The sequence below is a fragment of the Simochromis diagramma genome, unplaced genomic scaffold, assembly GCF_900408965.1.
Source record: "Simochromis diagramma unplaced genomic scaffold, fSimDia1.1 OVJJ01000107.1, whole genome shotgun sequence".
In the NCBI taxonomy this organism is placed as follows: Eukaryota; Metazoa; Chordata; class Actinopteri; order Cichliformes; family Cichlidae; genus Simochromis; species Simochromis diagramma.
This window is the reverse complement of record NW_024387209.1, coordinates 2593738-2618181: the sequence shown is the minus strand read 5'-3', so window position 1 is coordinate 2618181 and position 24444 is coordinate 2593738. Positions and strand designations below refer to the sequence as shown.

The following is a 24444-nucleotide window of genomic DNA, read 5'->3' as shown; positions in this document are numbered from 1 at the left end:
CCAGTTGACCCTGAGAGTAGACATTTAGCTGCAAGCTTCTTTGTCTCTAGATGATGATCCACATTTGGACTTTCAAACTGTTCAGTCATAATTATCTGTACTCACCAGTGTTGGAGAGAAGCTCCGTTGTGCTGATATGAAAGGATCAGTGAGCCCAGTTTAATGTTCCTTTGGAAAGAAACTGATTCTTTTCAAGTGAAACTCTGTTGTGACACAATTTCATCTGGTAAATGTTGGAATGCCATCCATCTGGAGTTTTGTGTTGACTCATGCCGCACCTTTGCTGGCTGGTTGGATTCCTCCTCAGAAACATTTGCAGTGCTCAAGTCAGTTTATTTTAATGGGAATTAGAATCTCAATCCAACATTTACAATGCACTGCATCAGTTCCTAAATTGTTGAACAACTAAAGACAAAAAGTTAATCACTTTTAAGCCAATCACAGCTCAAGATTAACTGTAAATTATTCAAATGAGAGAATTCATGTTTGTCAAAGAAGTGGACTTTGCTTGTCTTTGTATTCTTTGTTTGATTCCTAATTTGTGAAAGAGGAGAATTTACATTTGGTCTTTTCAACCAGCATCATCATGATCACCTGTGTTGGACAGAAGCCCTGCTGTGCTTTGTAGCAAAATGTTCAATGAGCTCAGTTTCTCATTCCTCTAAACAGAAACTGAATTTGTTATGCTGCATCTCTCGCTTTCAGGTTTACTTCTGAATTTCTAGTTGCGCCGCCTCTTTCAGCAGGTGAGACCCAGTGTTTACCAGTAAAGATTCAAATGTAGTCTGATTTCTGATTTCAACTGAATTTCGACCTCTGCCTATGGTGCCTGCAGGTATTTATGGACCTTCAGCTGTGGAAAGGAGTTTCAACTCATCATGGCCATGAATCCAATGGTAATCTTATGCTTTTAATGATTTCCTTGAACTGTATGTTTTTGTTTTTTTAATGATTGTACAGCATACACCTTTAATAATTTCAAAAACCAAGAAGTTTCAATTTATTTTCGATTTTCTCTAATTCACATATGGTCAGAAGTTTACATACAGCCTCAAATATGAACATACATGCCCGTTAATATCTGGTTAAATTTTTAGCAGCTGCACCTACGGCATCAGTTTCATAATCCTACATCACCTTGTTCTTGAGTGAACATTCAAAAACTTTGGTGTTTATGCTGTCTGCCTGCCCAGCAGGGTGACAACAATATTTCATCAGCCTTTTACAATGACGGGTAATAAAAACAATTTTAAAGCATATAAAATGGGAAGAATTTTCCTCCACTTGTCCTTTAAATCTATTAATATTTAGTTGAAATTTGCTCTTCATTAGATACCTGTGACCAAGATTAAATTGAGTTTAGACGTCAAATGAATTCATAGAAAACTGGACCTGGATAAAAAACACAAATGTTGTAATAAAGACAATAGAGAAAAGAAGTCTGATAGTTTATTTCAAGTTCTGCGAAATCTATCACAGGTGAAAGAGAACCAAACATGTAAATATATACAGTCATACACAGGGAAATAAAACAGAATATAAATACTGTGTAGCATGAAAGGAAACTAACCAACTAAAAAAACCAAACTGGAGCCATGCACTGTAAGTCGTTCGAATGGAAAAAAAAAAGAAGCTTGAAGCGTATTTACAGCATCATTAAAAGGTTTTCTTCTCGCCTTCAGAAGCAGTGAATCATAGTGTTAGTACAGGTTAGTATTGGACAGAACAACCAGGTGTATTGCAAGAAATCTTTCCTCAAAGGCACTCAATCAGGAAATCAAAATAATGTTCTCAAATCTTAATTTCAAGTTGACTACATTTAACGATTCCTGTGACACACCCATGCAGACGCAGCTTCAAGTTACACTGTAGATTGAAATAAAGGGAACTGAGTTTTAGTTGCCAAAACTGTAGCCTAAACTGCAGCAAGTTTAACACCGGATCAGCACCACTGGACTGGACACGCTATGGAGGACTTCGACATTCAGTTCAGAGGGAAACGCTGATCAGATTCTCAAAGCTGAGAAGAGTGACAACGGCCACTGGTACAGTACATTTAACAGTCCAAGTAATGTGTCGGAAGAGATTCAGTAAGGCCTGGAAACATCCTTCACTTTTAAAGACATTCTGGGAAATGTTTGCTTTTTACTGAGAGTCAGACGTATATGCAGGAATGTGCAGAAATAAAAACCGGGACCCTCAAGAGAGGGTGGGTATAGCATTTTGGAAGAACAGAAAGCATTTTTATTTCTACATGCATCCGACAACACACTACCTCTGAAGATGTAAACACAGATTCCATATTGGCTTCACTTTTCAGCCCCAGAGGTTGGAAGTAAAACTAATGCTGAAACTGAAAATCCTCTAATGTGTGCTAGAGGCAGTGTCCCCATAGACTACTGTGGTAAAATGTCCAAATTTATAGCAGAAGTAAACATCTTCACAGCTGCTACAAAAACAGTTTTGGTCAGAGCAAGAGCTGCAAAGTTTTGTAGGTATTGTAATTTTATAAAAACCAGACTGACAGACAAAGCTTGATTTCACTGAGAAATTCCACTAGTTTAAAGTAGAGACCATGCTACACTGGGATCACCTGTTTCACATGTATTAAGGCGTGGCCTATCTGCTTGATGGCCAGATGGTGTGTCACAGGCAGCTATAGGTTTTAGCTGTCTGGTAGACTTCACCTCAGCCTATTGGAGTTCCTAAACTGGACCTCTGGCTTGAGGTGATTAATATATTTGGATAATAAATAGAATCACATCATCAGCATGTAGTGGCAGTTTGTGCTCAGTCCCTTTTGGAGCATTTTAATGCAGTTATCTGACACATGATATGCATTGTGTTGCTGTGATTAGCTGTTCAAGAAGTTTTCGTTTTACGGAGTCAAATTCTAGGATTTTACTTGGATGTTCCTTAGCACTGTCTACTATTGTATGTTAGTGAAAATGTAGTTAAATTAAGCTAAATGCTTAGAAAAATCAGATAAAGTTCTGACATTCTTGTAAATATCTAAAATTAAGCTTGTAATGATGGATGATCTGTAATGTTCGGATCCCCACGCAAGCCATTTCTACACAAGGGAAAAGGGTCCAAATTTACAGAATGGAATCTCTGTAATCTCATCTGACTCTCAGCAAGAAAACAAATCACTTTGCTGGAAATGTTGGATTATTTCTCATCTTCTGCCCCCTCTGGAGCGTTTGTTTGGACTCACTTAGTGTGCGTGATGGGCGGAGTTCAGCACCAGGAAAGTGCAATCAGTCAGTCGATCAATCACTATTAAAAATTTCAGTCGTTTTTCCATCGTCATCGCTTCACCTACACTTCCTGCTGAGATAAAGTACATACACCAGAGTGGTTAGGCGCGTTTGTTAGTATTATAATAAGCAGCAGAAGGTTTAATTATAGGTGCGCTTATTTGAAAATGACACTTTTTTACACTGACCGGCGGAGCGTCTCAAAGGAGGACCTAAATGGGAATCTACAGTGTTTCCACAAGGAAATCCCAGCTGGATTTCTTGAAGTTTATTGCTAATGTCCACTCTGTTTCTTTTTTTACCACTGGCACTTCACCATTCAGCAGTTCAGCATTGTCGCGCTCGTGTAGTAGCATCTAATGATTCAGATCGTCAATCTTTCCCACAGGTTTGTCATTCACATTTTAAAGGTCAAAAAAGTGACTTACATTCGATTTGGGAGCCGCTGATGCAGAGAGCACGGCCGCTAATACTATTTCTGAGATATTTAGGCCTTTATTTTGACCTTCAGATTGAGCTTTAATATATATATTACAGTATTTTGGAATGAAAGTCCCCTAATCACAGTAGTCTAAACTTGACAGCAGTCATCAAAACTAATCAACTCCCAGTTTAACCCAAGCTGGGCCGTTCAATTCACAGGAGAGAGCAACACTGCTGTCATTACAGTGGTTTTAATTAGGAGCTGATTGACCTTTTAGTTTTTGACAGCCACTAAAAACCCACCATAGCTGAAAAAAAAATTAAACTTATGTGACACTCATCAGCTTGATTTTCCATTTAAAACTCAATAAAAGACAATTTAATCTTTTTTGTTCGTTATATCAGTCTCATATTTACGTAGGACGATGAGAAGCTTTCTACCTTTGGCCTGAAAAAAAAAAAATCAATCATAAATCTGTATTTAATTATTGTCTCCTTTTGGTCACAAAATGTGCATTTTTTTTTATTAACATTTACAAAGTGAGTTCAGTCTTTACGTTGTCTAACATAAATTAGATGATGGTGAGGATATTTACAGTCCAAATGAGTGAATGACCAAAGCAATCACCAAAAATATGTTTTCTTTGGAATTTTTCTTATTGTGGTCCTCAGTCTGTCAAGCTGACAGTCATTTTTTATATTTTTTTAATAAATAAATACTTCTTTTTTCTTTTTTTTTTTTAAATGAGAAGATGGATTAGTGCTATACTTGAAATTAGTGATAATATTTAAATGTTTGTGTGTAATTGGAAAGTATTGCTTTAAGTGTCCTGGTTCTTATATCTACTTTTATGAAAGTATGCATTTAAAGTTCTGACCGGAAATAGGGGAAAAGAAGAAAAGCTCTCCTTAAATTTAGGATCAACCACGAGCCCAAAAAAGTACTGGGCAGACTATCCATCCATCCATCCATGTTCTACAGTTGTGTGCAAAATTTACTTCCTATCACAACTTAAAAGAAATCTTTGTCTTTCAATAAATCTGCCTGTTATGTTCACATCAGCAGAAATGCTACAGAGAAATCTACACGTGTTTAGCTCAGTATTTTCTGCTGCAGAGTTATCTTTGCGTCATATGCAGAAATCTGTAATGAAAGCTTAAATGAAGTCACATTTTATGTTGATAACTGGAACACATATTTAAACATAAATATTGATAATTTAATGATGATTTAAAGACTAATTACGCTATTTTTCAAACTTTTTCTAACAATTAGAAATGAAGTCCAACGCAGTATTTTAACAGCTTGTTTCTCAAACACTGCAATATATTAAAACCTTCTTAAAAACAATATTTATATAAATAAAAGGCAGCATTAAATTTCAAAACTTCCTAAACTAAAGTTAAGATTACTTAAATCCTACAATCAGCTCTTCAACATGCTTCTGTAAGCTGTTTAATCAGCTGAAATTTACCCTGCTGCTGCTAAAGCTTTTATTGTGAAAGTCACGTATACAAGAAAGTGCTGTTCATGCGCATGTAGGACAAATCTAATTTCCAACACTGAATATTAAATCTGTGCAGAGTCTCTTTCAAACCTCCACCTCATCTCCAACAGCTCATTTAGACAGCTAACTAAAGCAAACCTGTGATTTCAATATAACTCTCACTCACAAGTCTAGTTCTTCATCTAAAAACACGGCCGTTTCCATTTGACTTTTTTTTTTCCAATTCAGGTAGAAAACTGTGATCTGTGAGGTGAAATATTTAGCCTTGACTATTAAATGGAAATCTAACTGATGAGTGCCACAAAAACAGAAATAATTTGTTCCTTCTTTTTCACACTTTAAAAAATGACTTCAAAATATAAACACTGCTGTTTTCTGCTGGTTCTCGGGCCCAGAACAATAAAACTTTGCTGATTTGTAGTGCTTAAAATCATTGGCCAGCCAAATGATCAATCACTGTAAACTGAGACGAGCTTCACATCTTTTGAAATAGATTATTCCAGGACTGAGTGCAACCCCGTCGATTCTCCCATCGCACTCACAGAGGCATGAGCCCATTTTCAAAATAAAGCTTGCGTTGATCTTTCGATTATCTCTGGGATTCAGCCTTTTAAAGACCGTAGTGCCACTTTCTGTAACAACTCATTCAAATGTTAAAAACTGGAAAACGTCCCATCGATGAGGCAGTAGTTCACGAAGGAGACTCGCGCTCACTCAAAGCTCTTTACATTCAATAAAAGGTTTGATGTGTCAAAGCAAAACAGTGTCCAGGAAGTGGATTAAAGGTACTAAAAAGGAATAAAAATACTGACATAAGGAGGAAGCTACACTGCAAAAACTCTCCTCTTCAGGTCCTTCATGGTTCCACGATCTCCTCGACTTCAAACTGCACCTCACATCCAGGAGATTAAAGATGACGATGATGATGATGAGATGAGGAAGAGGAGATCTTGGTTTCAGGCACACGGCCTCTAAAAATTGATCATTTCCATACTGGAAGATGGAAGATGAAGTCTTAAGGCTAATGCATCTAGTGGTGGATCTTCATGAAACGTCTCAAAAGCCAGGGTCACCCTACCTCCAAAAAACGAGCTGAACTTTATGGATGATGGACATGAAACTGGAGCCATGACAGCATGAGCTCCTCAGGGACTTCAGCTCCATCAGCAGCTGAAGGAATGAGATGGAAGATGGTTTGGGAAACAGAAGCTGGTCAAGAAGATGAGGTGCCAGGCACCTGGTCCTACAAAGAAACTGATGATGATCCCACTGGTGGTGACGTCGCCCCTCAGGTCGATCACCGGCTGATGGAATGAAACAGTTTATAAGCGTGTCTGCGAGGATGGAAGCTGCAGGAGTTAGTAGGAGGAGATGTCGGAGGAGCTGCTGCTGTTGCTGGTGGAGGTCTGCGCCCGCTTGATGTACAGGTTCAGCAGCTTCATCTGCAGGAGGAAAACAGCGGCACGGTCAGAGGACTCCAAGAGCTCTGCAGATAATCTAAAGCTCACTGCTCTTTAAACACTATACTGAACTTAAGTTATTGTAACAAAACTTGATTTATATGACAACATTCAAACAGGTAAACACAGTTTAGGTTAGTTCACAATTAAGAAAAAAACCACTGGGAAATTTATGGAAAAAAAATATAAAAATGCAAGAAAAATACTGTTAAACAGAGAAATTTATGAGAAGATTGTTGATAAATTTATGAGAAAGATTTACTAGAAAAAATTGTCAAAATTATGAAAAAAGAGCAAATATCTGTCAAAAATTGAATATTATTAAGAAAAAATTTAAAAATTAAAAGCTTTTGTCAAACTTACAAGAAAAAAATTTACTCACAAAAATAGTGAATTTAAAAGAGGGGAAAAACAGGCGAACTGCACGATTGCAAAAGCACTTTCACTGTACTTTTAAAGACTTAATATTTCTGCGGTGAATCGTCTCTACGTGTAGGATGCCGTTTCAGCTGTGTGGTCTGAAATACCTTGCTGCCGGTCAGCTGAGCCAGGTAAGGCTTCAGCTCCTCTCCGATCACAGAGTAGATGGCCACCAGGCAGAAGACGCTGGCCTTCCTCACGCTGCTCTCAGTGTTGTCGTAGCCCTGAAACAGCAGAAGGAGAGACTGATATCAACACAATTGAAACAAAAATGAGTTTATCTCACCGATGACTATGTGAATAATTTCTGGGATAAAGCTGATCATACGGCAGAGGAAATTAAAAAGATATTTCAATATGTGTCTAAATTCAGTCTTTTCAGGTACAACATGAAACACACGAGTGCTACTGACACTAGTTTTATTTCAGTATAAAAAACTGTCTAAAGGCAGTCTCCGTCTATTCGTGTGCTGCATGGTTATCTTACCTGTACAAGTCTCTGGATTTTAACCATATTGTATTCTTGTGTTTGTAATAACACAGTTTAACCATTTTTAAGTGTTTTCATTTACTCAAACATTAAATACATTTCAGTTCACACATCCTGCATACTGGAGCCCAAATGGTGGATACAAGTCCGTAACATGAGCTAATCTTGCGTGTTTATGAGCAGTTAAAGCATCTACAAATTTAAAGAATGAAAAACCTGCAGGAGTCCGGGTATGATGTCGGGCAGCAGCTGGTGCAGTGGCTCTCTGGTGATGCGTTCGATGGCCCTCGTCTGCATTTTGATGGCGGCCAGGTTGATGGGGTAGTCGGCCGTCTGCACGATGGGGCAGAGCACCTTGATGCACTGCTCGGGGTGGATGGAGCCCGCCAGCGTGGAGGCCGCCTCCTCGGCCGCCCGCACCACCTTCAAAAGAAGAAAAGAGCGCCATGAGGGTCAGAATCACAGGAAGACCGGAGGAGTGGCCTCTGGTTTCTTTTTCATCCTCACCTCCTTGTGAGAGTCTTTGTGGGCCTCCAGCATTTTCATGATGGTGAGCTCGGCGTAGTTCTTGAAGCGGGCGGGCTGGTTCCTCAGAATCTCCTTTAAGACTCGCAGGGCGAGTGCCCGGATTGTGTGCTGGGACAGCGAGAGGAAACGAGTCACTCACAGGACATTTACAGCAGTGGGGAAAAAAAATCAAAAACAACGGAAGCCTCGCGTCCTCACGTCTTTGTCTCCCAGCGTTTCGAGCAGGAGCAGCAGCATGGTCTTAAAGTGCTCTTCCCACACCACCAAGCTGTCCTCCCGGGCCACCTTCAGCATCTCCAGCAGGGTCCCCCGGCGCTCCTCAGGGCCCCGCTCCCCTGCCTGGCCCTGGGAGAGCTCCTTCAGCAGCTCTCCGACCAGCTCCAGCTGCTCAGCAGCCCCGGCTGTAGGTGGAGGGGAAAGAGGTAGTTTTTAAAAAAAAGTGAGAACAAAGATCAAATAAATAATTTGTTCACCTCTGAGGTTTTCTGGTGAGTTTACCTGGGAAACCTTTGGGGTTCAGGATCTTGTTTTCCACACTTTCCTGCCGGCGGCCTGCAGAGTGGGACGGGAAAGACAGAAAAACTGAATCTTTACCGACGCAGCAGGACACACACTCCTGCACAGCTTTTGTCCTAAGGTCCCACCTTCTCGCAGCTGCTCCACAGCGTCCTCGTACAGCGCCTCCTTCAGCGCAGCTTTATCCATCGTACTGATGCCGTCCGTGTAGTTGTATGGGTTGTACTCTCTGAAGCGCGGGCCGGCGAAGGATCGAGGAGACGGCGTGTTCAGCAGAGAGGTCTTGTTGTCCAGGGCAGTGCGCCCGCCCTCCACTGCATCACCGCTGGGACGAGGTTCGGAGTCCGAGGACGCTCCGCCTCCAGTCTAAGATTCAGTGACAGCGGAGCAGATGAGTTATTCTGGAGTCTTTACTCCAAGATAAAATAATCTGTATTTGAATATGTTTAACAGTTATTTCAGTTATCTGCCATCTGGTTCCTCCCTGTAACTCCTCACCATAACGCCATCCTTCTTGCCGTCCCGCCTCAGCGGTTCCACCAGGTCCTCCTGGCTGCGGAAGCTGAAGTTCTGGATGGCCTCGGTGACACCGCGCAGCGAGCTGTAGATCTCCTCGGAGTTCAGGTTCTCGCTGTCGTACTCCAGCATGCTGCAGCACGAGACAAGTCCAATGGGCATTTTAGACAGGATGTAGGCAACATCGTCAGGGGATCGTCACTTAAAGGGAGAGTTCATTGCTAAATCAGATTCACATGTTTTTCCTCTGGCCTGTAGAGCGTGTTATCCATATTTACCTGGAGCTGTAGAGGCGTCGGCCCCAGCACTAAATCGCCCTGAGGTGCTCCAAGCACCAAAAACACATTTGGAAAACTCAGCAGTAATGACTCCAGACCTGTTTGGGTTTTTTTGTTTTTTATATCCCCAAACACAGAGGTACTTTCATCCATTACATCATCTTTATCCAGGATCTTCAAAGCAGGATTTTCTTGTATGCAATTGGAATTTAATGCTATAAATATTTTTCTTTCCCTACAAACTAATAGTTGTCCCCATTTTACTTTGGTGGTCAGTTAATCCACTCGAGGTTTGAAGAAAACTGGTGTTTAGATCAGACTGTGCTGTGTTACTTTTTGTTTGTCTTGTAATAAATTTCTTAAGAAAAACTTTAAAGTTACAGTTTGTAAAAACTCACCACTAGATGTCAGTAGGCTGCAGAAACTGAGTTCTGTTTTCTTACCCCTGACATGTTCAGTGCATGATTCTAGCTACAGTGGCCACTGTAGGACAAACAGCTCTGTCTGCTGATCATCTGTAGTGAGTGTAGGCTGTCAGTCAGCCTCAGCTGTCGATATGTGTCCACATCTATTAACTCTGGAGGAGGGTATAAAACTTGTGTGAAAGTAGTCCGATACGAGTCGATATAAAGGACATGTGAAACTTGTCTCTGTCTCCTGCCACAGTTAGCTGCTGCTAGTAAAACTTTGAACTTTGAAGTGGAGCGTTAATGTTAATGCTGTCTGGCAGGTGTGAATGCCAGAGAGGCTGAAAAAGATGACTGGAAAGTTACTGAGGGCTTGTGTCTGTTTACAAGAGATGAGAACCTCGATCAGCGCAGGAGACATGTGGGAACAGTCGATTAAATCAGAGGATCACTGCCCGCATAACTGCTTCTAGAAGGACATTTAATCATCAATATATCCAAAGCATCAAAACAGTGGAGATGAATAAAGAGCACCACAGGTCAGAGGAAGAACGTGTGCCTCTGTCTTTGAGGTGGACTGTCCCTCTAAGAGACGGGTGGAAGTACAGAGGCTCTTCTTCTTAACAGCACCTATGATCCCTTTAATGTCAGCGACATGAAGCAGCTCCATTTTCATCTTGAAGATTGTGAATGACGACTGAGGGCATTTTCCTTGACATGGATCAAACACAAAAGCATCTGTGTGCCAAACAAATTAGTCAAATCTTGTACCAAGGGATGGTTTGTCCATGACCAGGAAACAGGAAGTGCAGAGCCGTGCATGTTGACGAGCGCACGCGGACAGATGAGAGACAGAAGGAAAGCCACCTTTCAGTCACCATGACGACAAAAAGAAAAACAGACACACGAAGCTGATGGAGGCACCGAGGCAGCAGAGGTGACGACAGACTGACGGAAGCTCGAGGTTTCACAGAGAACTCCAAAATATCTTTAAAAATAAGCTTAGAAATCCATTCATCACTACAGAGACAGATCCAACTGTTAAACTGTGAAACCCCGTACAGAGGAGGGAGGAGGAGGAGGGGGAGGAAGAAGGGTTACCTGGGTGAGTAAGCTCGCCGCAGGGCCTTGAGGGAGGAGTGGGCAGTGGGTGGAGGAAGAGGGGAGGGGAAGGGTGGAGGAGGGAACTTGGAGAGGCCGTCTGCGCTCCAACCCCACAGCCGACTGCGACCAGCCGGGGAGGAAGAGGTGGAGGAGGAGCCCGGAGAGAAGAAGAGATGTGAAAAGAGTGGAAGATAAGGAGAAGCAGTGCTCTCAGTCAGAGTTAGTACAGGCGGAGGGATCATTAGTATGACAGCTGTGAGGAAACCTGCTGATTGGCTGAGAGGAGAAAACGTCTAAAATCACACGAAGCTTCAGGAAGAGACGCACGGAGCCGAACATGAGCCTAAAATTCTGACGTTCATTTAAAACAAAGCATCAAACCGCAAGTTTAGACTTTGAGCTTTGGCTCTGATTTTGAGCTCTTCAATGGCTCCACAGTGGAGTGGTCAACATCTAAACTCTGTGGTGACCCCTCAGTGCAGCTTTACACTCCTCTGTTAACGAGTGAACAAAGAGAAGACACGGGGAAATACGCCCGCTGCGTTATAACCTGAGCTTCAAAATAAAAGTCTGGATGATGGCGGAAATGAAGGATGAACTGCTGAAGCCAGAATTTTATCGGTGTGGATAAAATTATACACAGCAAACGTGGTTTGAATTTTAGGTGTGGTGATGGCGGGGCCGTTTCTGTACCTGGGGGAAAGGCCGCCGTGGAAGCAGTTTGTGGGGGAGGTCAGCGGGCTGCTGCGGCTGCTGGGCTGTCGCAGGGGCGTCCGACCTGCCGAGTTACTGGGAGACGCCTGCGGATCCATGAAACACAAGTGTCTGGATTTAATGTGAGAACATTCAGAAAGCCACAGCTGTGATGATGTAAGGATAAGAGGAACAGCACACATACAGAAACTACTATATTTATCAAAACAAGTGTGTTTGTGCATCTATACAACACAAACAACAAAAAAAGCCTAAAACTCATCTTTAAAATGATTATTTTGTCTAATCAATAATCTTAAAGTCAATTACAAACATCTACAGCCATGTGACATATTTATTGTTTGAGTTAAAGTCTTAAAGTGTGTTACGATATTAGTTATCAAGGTCAGGCTACGATGATTTATCAATATATTCTGGTATGGATCAATAAATAAAGGAATAAGACCTCCTGGAAATAAAATCTTAAAAAAAAAAAATCCTAAAAAAGAATATTGTTTAAATGAATCTGAATGCAAACATCTCCATATTTGAGCCTCTGTGTGTGTGTGTGTGTGTGTGTGTGTGTGTGTGTGTGTGTGTGTGTGTGTGTGTTACCATGCTGATGCCGCTGTTGGCACTGGCATTCCTCAGGTGGTTGTGCAGCAGCTTTGTTGTCCCGTCCTGGAAGGTTTTGGGCAGAGCACCCAGCAGCATGGTGAACTCTGGAGTGTTCAGCTCAAAGAGGGCGATCAACACCACCTGGGCTGCCTGCACACACAAAGAAAACATGTTACACATCACTTTACTGACGTTTAATGACTGTCACTGCACTGATTTTGGCACTGAACATGAAGAAAAGCTTTCGCTCTGTTATAAAAGACAGCCAGAAGTAAATTAACCTGTTTGAAATAAAACAAAATATTGTTTTGCAGCATTTTATTGCAACAGTCAGCCACACTGAAGCACCATGCAGACGTGAATGATACCAGATAATGCTGTAGTTCAAAATAAAAGCTTCCTGTTAGTCACAGGAATTTTACATGATGCTTTAGTTTCACTTTTTCCAAAATAAAAGCATCTAGCTATTTATTGCATGACGCTTAGGCTACGTTCACACTGCAGGCGAAAGTGAAACTTTTTTGACCCTATGCGACCCATATGCGTTCATGGTATGACAGTGTGAACAGCACAAATCCGATATTGTCAAATCCGTCCTGGGTCACTTTCGTATGTGGTACTGAATCCGATACATATCTGATGTTTTAGAAAGCGACTGCTGTTTGAATGGTCATGTCGCATTAAATCCGTCTTTTATGTCACTGACACAAGACAGACGCCAATTATCAGCGCCGGAGAAGACATCGCGAACACTTCCTGGCCATCCCGTGTAGATGTTAGTGAAACTGTTGGGAAGACAACGTTGGAGAAATGTGAATATTTTATTTGTGCTGTATAATCTGCAGATTTTGACAGAAATCTGCAACTATCCTTTGAAGCACCGCTCCTCTCTAAAACAGCAATAAGGATAATTATTAGGCCATATGTAAATAACAAAATAACTTTATAACTTAAAGCAAAATTGGGAAACGAAACGTCCGAAACAAGTCTTTATATTAAGGGCCATCAGTCAAACAATACTGTTTGCTCTGAGTCTAAACAGAGCACGTTGTGTGTGACGTTGTCTTTTGTGCATGCGTGCCGCTTTGAGGGTTCATACTAGAGCGCGTTTGCTGTCACATTTTATTTGTAGTGTGAACAAGCAGATAAAAAAATCAGATTTGATCAAAAAATCGGAATTGAGCATTAAGACCTGCAGTGTGAACGTAGCCTTAGATACTTCAGTGTTGTGGGAATTTTAAAGTAAAAGTCCCCAGTTAATTTTAGACCTTTAGACCTTCAGACCTTCAGAATAAAAGCCTTCAATTTCATGCACAAGTTTATCAGCATGCTTTAATGCCCAGACCTTTTTTTGTTTTTAAGTAAACCTGTTTACCTCCAACATTTCAACAGTTAGTAACAGACAAAGTCCAGCAGTAACAAAAACCGTACCACAATTTCTCCACAAATTAAGACAGAGTGCTTTCAAAGATTAAATCCTCCCACAGAGAAATCAACTCTGAGTAAACATGGCTTCAGCCGTGTTCACTTATTATAACCCTAGCTTCCACTTTAAAGTGGACCTATTGTGCACCATATTTTAATTCTGGGCTTTGCATGATTTACAGTTCAAAATATTCTTTGTTTATTTTATTCTAGTTTGTCCACAATTAAGCCAGCTTTTTTCTGATTGGCTGCCCTTTGCAAACTCAAGGTTTGAACAGCAGGTGGATGGAACTTCTGTGACAAAAAACCCCCAAAAACTGAGAGTTTGGAGCAATTTGACCTCTTGTTAAGTGCCAGGATTTATACATCGGGGAAACCAAACAACCACTGGCAAAGCTGATGGCACAACACAGAAGAGCTACCTCATCAGGCCAGGACTCTGCAGTCTAGTCACACCTACAGGCCAGTGGACACTCTTTCAATGATGAGGATGTACACATCCTGGACAGGGAGGAACGCTGGTTTGAGCGCGGAGTCAAGGAGGCCATTTACGTGAAAAGGGAAAGACCATCTCTGAATCGAGGAGGGGGCCTAAGGGTACATCTGTCACCATCTTACAATGCTGTGATTGTAGCCATTCCCCAACTCTCTGTGAATGGTACACATGGCCATTGATCAGTGGGTTTTGGTCAGTGGTTGTTGATCAATGGTCATGAGAATTTGCATAATTACGATTAAGGAACTGACCTCCCAGCCCATTGTTCCTTCAGTGGGCTGGTTTCAGTCATTATGCAAATGTACGGTTTATAAGATTGGGGAAACCTGCAGTCAGCTGAGACTGAAGTCACTTGGATGAGTGACGAAACGTTTCTCTCACTGAAAACGCTACGTCCAGAGGAACAGAATCAACTTTTGGAGATTTGTGCAAAGACTGCGATTCTCTGAAACTTTGACCATTTTAATTGGAAGAGGAAAAAATATAACAGGAAAAATAAGAGTAATAGTTCTGTTAACATGCAGCATGTCAATTGAACTTGTTAAGCAAAAGCTAAAGGAAGCATTTATCACTCAGTTTCCTTTCAAATGATTCGAATGTTTCATGTTTTACTGTAAAGGTTAAAGGTCAGATTCATGCCTGATAATAAGAGAAACATCATAATGGTCGGCAGAGTTAGTCTTAAAGCTGCACTCAGCTGCAGCATCTCATGCACACACCTCAGGTACACGGATACCTCTCCACCTTTTTCACTGTTTGCCAGCAGTTAGTGCTGAAAAGCATTCACAGAACCCGCTCACACTCTCAGGTTAATGTCCTCTGTACGCGGGCCTGAACAAACACGCTCACAGCAGCTTCCCGCTTCTTTGTGACCGGGTTAGACAAGGTTATTCACGCTGCGCATGCTCACTGGTAGAGGATCTACCTGCTTGCACCTCTCCTCCAGGTTGCCCTCCCCGGGCAGAGAGGCCACAGTGCTGGTTCGGCCTGAGAAATCCTCCCCCGCCCAGTTATGAAGGGTCTAAGGGTGAGGTGGGTGGAGGAAGGACCATTAAGGGGGAAAAATTTAAGACATGAAAAAAAAACAAAAAAACAGAACAAAACAACTGAAAATATAAAAAAATGAAACATTTAGAGGAATTTAAAGGGATGAAAAGGGGGGAGTGTTTTAAGGAAGACGGAGGCTGACATGCCCTCCTACCTTGCGGACATCGGAGCTCTTGGGCTCGGTGGTCCAGGTGATGATGCGAGAAACGGCGAGGCGTGTCTCGCTGGAGTTGACAAAGTCGGCCGGGTCCATCTGCCTGGCCAGAGCCTCGATGTAGCGCAGGATGGCCACCTTCACCTTCAGGTTGGGGGTCTGCGTCTGATCCACGATGAAGCGCATCAGGATGTTGAACTGCTGCTCGTATGGGAAGGACTCCCTGCATGGAGGCGGGAAGGAGGAGAGAAAAACATGGTCAGAACACGAGATGAAGTTACACCCTCTTTTTTATTGACAACAGCTGCTCTTGCTTCAGTGAGTTCACACAACATACTTTATATTATATTTCCACATATTCTAAAGTAATTTATAAACTTTTTTAAAAAACATTTAGTGCAAAATATCTCCTGTGCTCCACCTGCAGGACCAAATTAAATAACAGGATCACTTTCCCCTTTACTAAAACTGTGACTCGTTGCTCTTTTGTGTTATTTCCTGCACAGAGGAAAGTCCCATTAATTACTTTAAATCCAGTTTGGTTGATTGGAGTTTAATTTGCTGCAGGATAGAAGCATACAGGACTTTTCTTTAATGATGAAAAGGTTTCAGTCTTAACCTCGTGACATCCAGAGCCTTCTGGACTTTGGCCTGGACAGAGCCCAGTAGGTCGGCGCCCATCTTCTTCAGCAGCTGTGTGAGCAGGACGAAGAGCCAGTCCAACAGGTCGTCCCTGTGCAGCACGATGAAGTCCACCAGAGTCTCCAGGAACATGCTGAAGACCTGTCACAGAGTCAGGGGTGATGATGAGGAGGAGATGTTTGAGTGTTTGTCTGCACATGTTGGTCTGAGACGAGTACACACGCAGTGAAATATGACAGCAGACAGTTCTCATGTGGGTGAGAGCAAACACTTACTCTCTGGTGTTTGTTAGAGTCCGCAGCAGCGAGGAGGCATGCAACAAGAAAACACACACTGTTAGTTTGTCCTGCTGTTAGTGACGACACGAGAGCAGTGAAATCAGCCACGACGCTCACGTCCCAGCTTCAGAGTCACAACAAACTCCCAGGTTTACCCCCTCCGGCTCTCACTGTCCCCCCTCTCTCTCCACAGAAAGTGTGAACTGCTGCTTTCTGACGTCGGCTTTCACTTTTAATAAGAGTACGTGTGAAACATGCTGCCGTCTCACCTTGCTGTGAGGGTCCGCAAACATCCTGGTGAAGATCTCACAAAGCCTCTTCAGCTCCACACGACTGAAACAACAGGCACGGTTATTTTGTTGTCCTTGTTGCCAACAGAAAGCTTTTATGTGCAGACAGAGTAAAGAAACAGGAGACATTACAGTTCTCTACTTTACTGTAGCTTCATTAGATAAACTCGACTTTGGGAGGAAGAGAAAATAGTGAGGTGAGAAGCACATTTCTCATATCCTTTTTTGTTTGTTTGTTTGTTTTAAACCAGAGGAGTCGCCCCCTTGCATAAATAAAAAAAGACCAGGGGTCATGAGAAACTTGTATCTAGTGATGGGTGTGGCTTTTTAGACTAGAATACACGTCCATCACTATATACAGTGTATAGCTACAACAGAGCAAGTTCGCTGGAGATCATCTCCTGAACCGCACACAGTGCATTTCCAGTAGCTGAAACAGATCTGAACAGAAGTAAGAGTGTGCTGAAAACACAGCCTCTGGATCTCAGCCCGGACTGACCACTAAAATCTCTCTGCTTTAACCTTTCTGCTGACTGTCAGCATCAAGGTACAAGGTTGATTAGAAGTGTACAAAGACTACAAGGTTACAAGGTTTCTTTTATTAAACCCTTCTTTAACAAAACTCCTGACATTAAACTCATAACCCAGCATGTTTCCTTACGATTAAACCTTATCCACCGCCCCTTTACATCAACCAAAAGTCCTCAAACCTGCAGAGGCGGAGCTTTTCAGACCTGTTTTCCACTGTTGGCACACCCACCTGAGCATCCTCTGGCTCTTGAGCAGGTTCTGCAGTCCCAGCAGTCCCTCCTTCCTCTCGGACCAGTTGGCGCTGGCACAGTGGTTCAGCACCTCCGCCACATCCTCCGTCTGACGCAGGTAGTGCGGCGCCACGCCGCCGTTACGTGAGCTGTAGGAGCGCTCAGAGCAGGCGCTGGAGGCGTCGCTGTTGGCGTCGTCGTCTGAGTACATCCCCGGCGACTCGAACCGCCGCCTCACTGACCTCCGCTACATCAGAGAGGAGATGAGAGAGGCTAAGTGTAAAGACGAGACTTCACAGGGTAAATGTACAGCTGTCAGAAGAAGTAGCATGCAGCTACACAGGCAGACTCATGGATGCTTCTGGTGTCATCGCATGAGCTGGATGAGGTTACTTTGGGGTTTTTCCCCCCTCTCTTGTGAGTCCATATCAACATGCTGCTTTTAATGGAGCGATAAGCAACTTTTACCAAGCTAAAACAACTTGAAATAAAGAAAATCACTGCATCCATGTTTAAAACGTGAAAGTCAGTGTGCACAGCTCATGCTCTGCATGCAGTGACAGGTGAGATCTACCTGTACCTTACTCCTCGAGTCTCCTAAGAGCTGAAATGTACAAAGTCCAGAGAGAAAGAGCAGAGAGGGCATTAACAGAGCTGAAAGAGCTGCGACAACATCTTTGATTCACATTTGTATTCACATTAAGGCAAAAACAGTTTTCTGTTCTCACCAGAGCATCGGCGACCGCAGCCTCGACTTCGGTGCCCGTGTTGAGGATCCTCATGGCATTGACTGAGGCAGAGATCCGAGCCTGATGGGACAGCCGGTCTGATGGGAGGAGGTCAGAGGAGGAGAAGCAGTTTGATTAGAGGCTTTAAAATCCACAGGCACGCCTCAATATTAAACAGAAACATCTCCTTCATGTAGAACTGATGATCAATAACAGTGACGTGAGTCTTGGTCCCGTTTTTGTGAATTCAGACAATTTAATGAGCTCAAATTACATGAGAAGAATTTGTGTTATTTACCTGTGCAGGTTGCAAATTTTTAAGTAACTGCTTTAAACCAGACCAAACCCACAGTGATGAGCAGAGAGGCTGTTTGAATGTAATATAATATAACACAAGTCCAGATCTGAGCAGCGAACAGCCTGTTTAATCAACTCAAATACAAAGAAATGCAAAACACAAGCAGAGCTCCAGAAGTAAAACCCAGCAGCGCTCGCTAAAAAATGTGAAAAATAACAAACTCCATAAACTGCATGAGAGAAATAAACTTCATGATGCTCTGCAAAAAAAAAACAAAAAAACACCAAACTGAAGGAGAAGCAAAACTTTATCTTCAATATTTACAAGCGTGAACTCCTGTTTCCTGTAGCTGTTTCATAGCAACAGGTAGGGGTGTAACGATTCGCCTGATCCATAGTCAGGTTAATTACAAAACATATGGGCAAGTATTTGCTTTATCACGGGCATGATCAGCTGATAATGAATTAAGTATTCCCAGTTTTCTCTTTACTTGAAGCATCTTTAGCTTTCACCATGCTAACAGCCCACCGACAGCCCAACTCATAATGATGAGTTTAATAAACAAAAACGAGGAACTTTGTTAGAGAATCTTGACTGTTTTTGTGAGTATGTTGTACTCTGGCACAGAGTATTCCACCTTAAAGCTGCACCAGCTTATATTTATCTGACAGATTTACTGGGTGGAGGCAGGAGACTGCGAACGTTTGCACCCTGATTCAGAACCGTTACACCCCTGGTAGCGATAAACATGACAAAGGCAGCTATGACTGTAAGGACCAGGCCAGACTGGTTTAGTACTGCCCCCTGTAGGTGAATGAGATGTACTGCTTTACGTGCACCAGAGTGGGAAACTTCACTTAAGCATCTTTAAGGTTTATCTGTGGCTGGAGGCTACATCTGATTGCTCTGTAAAGGTTTCCAATATCTGACTGATTATTGATTACTTCCCACTCTGACCACAGGAGGCAGAGTCGACTTTGGCCATGCAGGGTGAGGCAGGAAGCTTTGAGCCGCTTTTGTTTTCGTTATCTGTTTAAATCTGCTCCACTGGTCACCTGAGTAGCACTCTGCAGAGGACAGGGCGCTGGTGGAACGGGAGTGACGGCGGGACGCTGAAGGAGGACGCAAAGTTAAGGAGAGACCAGGAGTGAGGATGTTATTTTACAGAGGAACTTAAAAGACAACAATTAGCTGCACTTTAAAGGATTACCAGCAGACACAACCTGGACAATTAGACAGAGAGCATGCAGATAAAAAAGCAGGAAAAGTAAGGATTTAGTCAGACAGACGTCTGAGATTGTCTCAGCCTTCAGTCTTTGATACCATACTCACCCAGGGGGGAGAAGCCCCGCGCCGGGCTGGTGTCGCGGCTGCTCTCGCGACTGGTTTCGCGGCTGCAGCCCTGACTCATGCTCGGTCGAGGGATGCGACTCCGGGCTGCAGAGGCGGACACACAGACAGACAGAGAGCGGTGCAGGGAGGAGAGGTTAGGCAGACATGACACACCTGAAGCCCAGCAGAGACGGTTAGTGAGTCAGGCAGGAGAGCGAGACAGAGACAGAGAGGGGGGAGGCAGCAGGTATTAGCATCAGGAAGAGGAACCAGGAAGATCTTTCGCCTCCAGACGAGCGTGCAGGTCGACTCACATACAAGGAGTCCGATCTGCCAATTCTGACCGGCTTTACTGTTTCAGACAGCATCATATTTATACCAAGTTCTCAGATTTTTACTTTCAGTAATTCTTTTTCCACTTTTTAACTTGAACTTCTTCACAAATGCTCCCAAACCTGTGTTTTAAAAAAAATGCTTTCATTTTTAAATGTGTCTGTCTTCCCTCCCATACCCGTGCCTGATCTGGTGGGGCTGGTCTCTCGGCTGCAGCCCTGGCTGCGGTGACCTCGAGGTCGGCTCTTGTCGGTCAGGCTGGTGGAGGTGCTACCCGTAGCGGCGGCGGTGGCACCGGTGCCCATGGTGGGCCTGGGGATCCGGCCATAGGTGGAGCTCAGCAGACGCCCGGGAGAGCCTGACCGACTCCCAGCTGAAACACAGGAAGACATATTTCGGTGAACCAGTTCATATGTCTGTCACACCTTTGTTTAGGTTTCCAAATAAGTGGTAAGATTAGAAAAGTATGAAAAACAGTTACAAATCCATTTTTTAGTCACAGAAATGTTATTTAAGAAAAACGTTTATATTTTCTCTATATATTTGAACAGACTGATATCTAAATTTGATCTATATCACTAAAAAAGCAGCAGAGTTACTCACGCTGGGACTGAGAGACGACTTTCCCTCGACTCCGGCCCCGTGTGTCTGTCACTGACGGACCGTTTCCTGAGCTTGTCCTCCTTGTTCGCACTCGACCTGCAGAGGCAGAGACGCAGGAAGACAAAAGCTCAAACACACTGAAGTCTTAAGACTGCTGTGACACTTCCTACATGTGTGCTTCATGCAGAAACAGAGGGACTGAGACTGAAGGGAGGAAAACCATACAGATCATCCTGAAGACCAGAGAAACACAGAGTCTGTCATCCATGAACACGAGCTTTAAATCCATAAAGACAGCGGACGGTAACATTAAAGGTGTTTTTGTGGGTAGCAGGGGTCACATGACAAGCGTTTATTGGTCACTGAGAACAAATTGTTTCTCTAATGTCTCAGATGCCAGATTCAAATGTGGAGACAGAAACAGATGGAGGAGATATAAAGACGCCACAACATTTACAGACTCGGAGAGGAATCTGTGCCTCATGCAGACGTGCTCGGAAGTCTCAACACGTCACCAACAACCTTTCATTCCGGGTTAACGAGCTGTAATGTGAGTGAACTGGTGCAAAGACTCAGGAACAATTACGTTATAAAGTTCACAGTAAAGGAGAGACACGTATACACACACATAGTAAATACAGCTGGCGTTGGTTGGGAGTCCTGCCTAACTCCATCTGGGTCACATGTCCTACATTTGGGTCCACTCAGTGCCCCATCACCTCCTCCTCTCCTACATTAGGAGCTCTGTGTGTCTATAGGCTGCTTCTGTTTGATTCGTCTGCCTGATCAAATACAAGCAGAGACACATGACTGACTGCAGTCCTGCTTTTGTACATGTCTGTAGATGCAAGTGTGTCCTCTGCTTCCAGGAATCACCAGAAAGTCTGAGCAGCTGCTTCATGCACTGCAGAGAAAGCTTTTTTCCCCTAATCTGTGGATACAAACATCCTGAGCTCTGACATAGAACAACAAAGGCCATGTCATAACAGCTGCACAAGCCAAGAAGTGGAAGAAAACAGAAAGCAGGACAGTTTTTCATGGTCTCCATGTTCGCTGATGGGCAGGTGTTACAGCCAGACGAGTGTCAGAGCCTGGGTGACAGAGACGGGGTGATAAAGCATCCACCAGTGCCCTCAGGAGGTCGGCACTGCTTCTGCTTTGGAGGCACAGCGAGGATCAGGAGACTCTTTTGTGTGTTTTTTTCTGTTGTCTTTTCAAGTATACATCAATCACAACGTGTGCCCGGGAAGCCTTCAGCCACAGTGTGCATCTGCGTCACAGCCAGCGATGAAGTGCTTTCTTCATCAGTAACTAGGCCCGTCTCTCTGTTCGCTTTCTGTCAACACAGACTGTGGAAGTTTAACATTGGCCGAGGCCACAGAGACGCACGTTTGTGAAGTCTTCCAAAAAAAAGGCAGCACGAAAATATCTGTAAGTCAGTTACTCACAGGCTGAAAGGTTAATGTGAACAGTAAAAGGAGCCACAACTGCACGTAAAGCTCAAACGATGGCTACAGCGAAGAGTTTTAGGTTTATTTGGTTTCAAACTAGACACAAAGAAGTGAATTCAGCCTGCTCTGCAGCTGAGGGCTGAGTTAAAGGAGCCACAACAGCCACAACATCACCAGCTGTTCCTCTTATTTCTGACAGATCTGACACCACCATGCAGGGATGTGAATTACAGGATGAAACCCTACCGACACCAGCACAGGAAGGTATTTTGTTTACTGACCACATGGAGAGCAGTTCAAGCCTCCACGTACTGACAGCCAGAGCGGGACTTCAGAGTCAGTGAAGTCTGAGCTGTTTGCAGGCCGACTAACAGAGGACTAACACTGCACTTCTCAGGACAGGAAACGCTGATTTTTTCCATTCTGATGCTTTACATTTATCTACATGTCAAAACTACAGCTGAGGAGCAGAATCAGTTATTTACACAATCAGCTGACTCTGTTCTCAAGCAAGGAAAAACTGCATGTGATCGTAAAACAACTTCAGACTCAAAGCAGAAGCTACGGCGGGGAAAATCTCGTGCTGCTCACAGGTTTCTTTGTAACTCTGTCATCATATTTGTCTTTGTAACCGCACAGGTTGGTAGTTTTCCAGGTGTGTGTGTGCGCGCGTGTGAGAAACTGGAGTAAGCCATGCACAGACAGTCCATGCACTGACATTTCCATTACAGATGACCACCATTACAGAACTGATGGAGGTAAAACACCCACCACACCCACACAGCTTACCGTCTGCGTTAACAGACCACGAACCGTCTGACAAGCGAGCGAGGCCGGGAGAAACACAACAGGGTTTAGGGTCAACAGGTTAGGCTTTAGAGGGGCGGAGGAGGGGTGGTGGTGGGAGGGGGGCATACACAGCAAATTTGATTTGGATGGTGAGCTTATGATCAGATCAGATCAACCTGAGACAAATGCATGAACGGCCCACACCAATTTATTTATTTGAGATTGATTCAGTAATCGTATTATCAGCCAACATGACAATTATATAATGAAAAAATAGAAATAGCATCTTGATCCTGATCATAAGACCTGCTGCCTGAAAGACATCAAATTATATGAAAAGCAGCAGAATCTGAAGGTGAATAAATGCAATTATTCAAAGTATTTGTTTGGGTTTCGTTAGCACCAAACAGCAGATGGTGATTTTTTTACTACAAACTGTTATTTTAGTTTTTGTTGTGTGAACTTTTGAGCCATCTTTTTGTTTTTTGTTTTTATAAAGTGTGCTCTGTGATTTTTGCATAAATCGGCCTGTGCTCGTGGTCGTGCTTTTAGGTTAAATACGTTGCTATAAGTGGAGCTGCTGGTCCAGTTTGCAGCTAGAAGCAACAGCAGAGTGTGGAGCAGGATAACTGCAACGTGAGCGGCTGTCTCACCCAGTGAAGCGTAGGATCCAGGAGGCAGCGCCGAAGCAGAGCTGAAGGGCGAGGCCGACGACGGCACAGTGGAGGGTACGGCAGGCATCCTCGTGCGGGCGGTGGCGCTGGCCGCAGCGTTTACGTCCACGTCGCTGCGGGAGCGCTGGAGTGAGCCGGGGGAGGAGGCGGCAGCCGGCATCCTGGAGGTGTGGGCGGGTTTGGCTGGAGAAGGACAGATAAAGTCAAACTGTTTAACGGCAAATCAACTTGATCAGAGGCAGATCAGATTAGATCACCTCTGGTGCCTTTTTTGCTTTAATAAATCGAATTTTCTTGCATTTAGGTGATAACAGAGCTTTTATTGAGGAACACACACTAGACAAATACGTGCTCCTCTTAAAGCTCAAAGAAAACATGACAGGAGATCATCTGCTGCATGCAGATTTAGGTTTTTCTAAATGAACAGAAGAGCCAAACAAACAGTCCTTACATCGGGCTGAGCTGCTCCCAACAGTGCTTTTTGCAGACAGAGGTCGACTGTGGAAGAAGCGAAAGAGAGAAGCTTGTTTAGAACAGCAAAGAAATGGTAAGTGTGAGATATCAACTGTCACAAAATCATTCAAGACTTCCCCCAAAAATCTGCCAGTGCTGCTCCTTTGTGTCAAAACAAAAGCCCTTTGACATGAGACTGAAACACTGATTGACCTGCATTTACAGCGCTGTGGAAAAGTATTCACTGTTTTCCTGATTTCTTTTTTTTAAACTAATAACTGGTTGTTCCACCGTTGGCAGCAAGAACTGCAAACAAGTGTTTGTGATAGCTGACAATGAGTCTTTCACATCACTGTGGAGGAATTCTGGCCCACTCTTCTCTGTAGAATTGTTTTAATTCAGACACATTGGAGGGTTTTCCAGCATGAACAGCCCGTTTAAGGCCAAAACATTTCAATCGGATTTAAGT

At 43.4% G+C, this 24444-nt stretch overlaps 1 protein-coding gene across 3 annotated transcripts in view; it reads right to left on the bottom strand.

Moving 5' to 3' along the window:
• Positions 1 to 1436: 1436 nt before the first annotated feature.
• The window catches only part of LOC120746348 (CLIP-associating protein 1-A-like), a 53579-nt gene continuing 30571 nt past the window's right edge, over positions 1437 to 24444 (bottom strand). Inside the window, exons 18-43 of one of the 3 annotated variants that reach the window (XM_040051826.1) lie at positions 23974 to 24020; positions 23502 to 23705; positions 22849 to 22875; positions 20609 to 20704; positions 20184 to 20378; positions 19673 to 19777; positions 19396 to 19452; positions 18043 to 18140; positions 17895 to 17918; positions 17314 to 17561; positions 16533 to 16596; positions 16261 to 16263; positions 15963 to 16126; positions 15344 to 15566; positions 15068 to 15163; positions 12219 to 12371; positions 11604 to 11710; positions 10908 to 11030; positions 9104 to 9254; positions 8734 to 8971; positions 8588 to 8641; positions 8288 to 8490; positions 8069 to 8197; positions 7778 to 7984; positions 7179 to 7295; positions 1437 to 6633 (exon numbers count right to left, since the gene is read on the bottom strand). In XM_040051826.1, coding sequence (XP_039907760.1) covers positions 6550 to 6633; positions 7179 to 7295; positions 7778 to 7984; positions 8069 to 8197; positions 8288 to 8490; positions 8588 to 8641; positions 8734 to 8971; positions 9104 to 9254; positions 10908 to 11030; positions 11604 to 11710; positions 12219 to 12371; positions 15068 to 15163; positions 15344 to 15566; positions 15963 to 16126; positions 16261 to 16263; positions 16533 to 16596; positions 17314 to 17561; positions 17895 to 17918; positions 18043 to 18140; positions 19396 to 19452; positions 19673 to 19777; positions 20184 to 20378; positions 20609 to 20704; positions 22849 to 22875; positions 23502 to 23705; positions 23974 to 24020 — 3217 coding nt within the window. In that variant the 3' untranslated portion in view covers positions 1437 to 6549. The remainder of the gene's footprint in view (positions 6634 to 7178; positions 7296 to 7777; positions 7985 to 8068; positions 8198 to 8287; positions 8491 to 8587; positions 8642 to 8733; positions 8972 to 9103; positions 9255 to 10907; positions 11031 to 11603; positions 11711 to 12218; positions 12372 to 15067; positions 15164 to 15343; positions 15567 to 15962; positions 16127 to 16260; positions 16264 to 16532; positions 16597 to 17313; positions 17562 to 17894; positions 17919 to 18042; positions 18141 to 19395; positions 19453 to 19672; positions 19778 to 20183; positions 20379 to 20608; positions 20705 to 22848; positions 22876 to 23501; positions 23706 to 23973; positions 24021 to 24444) is intronic. The other 2 variants (XM_040051828.1, XM_040051827.1) reach the window with 2 other exon arrangements.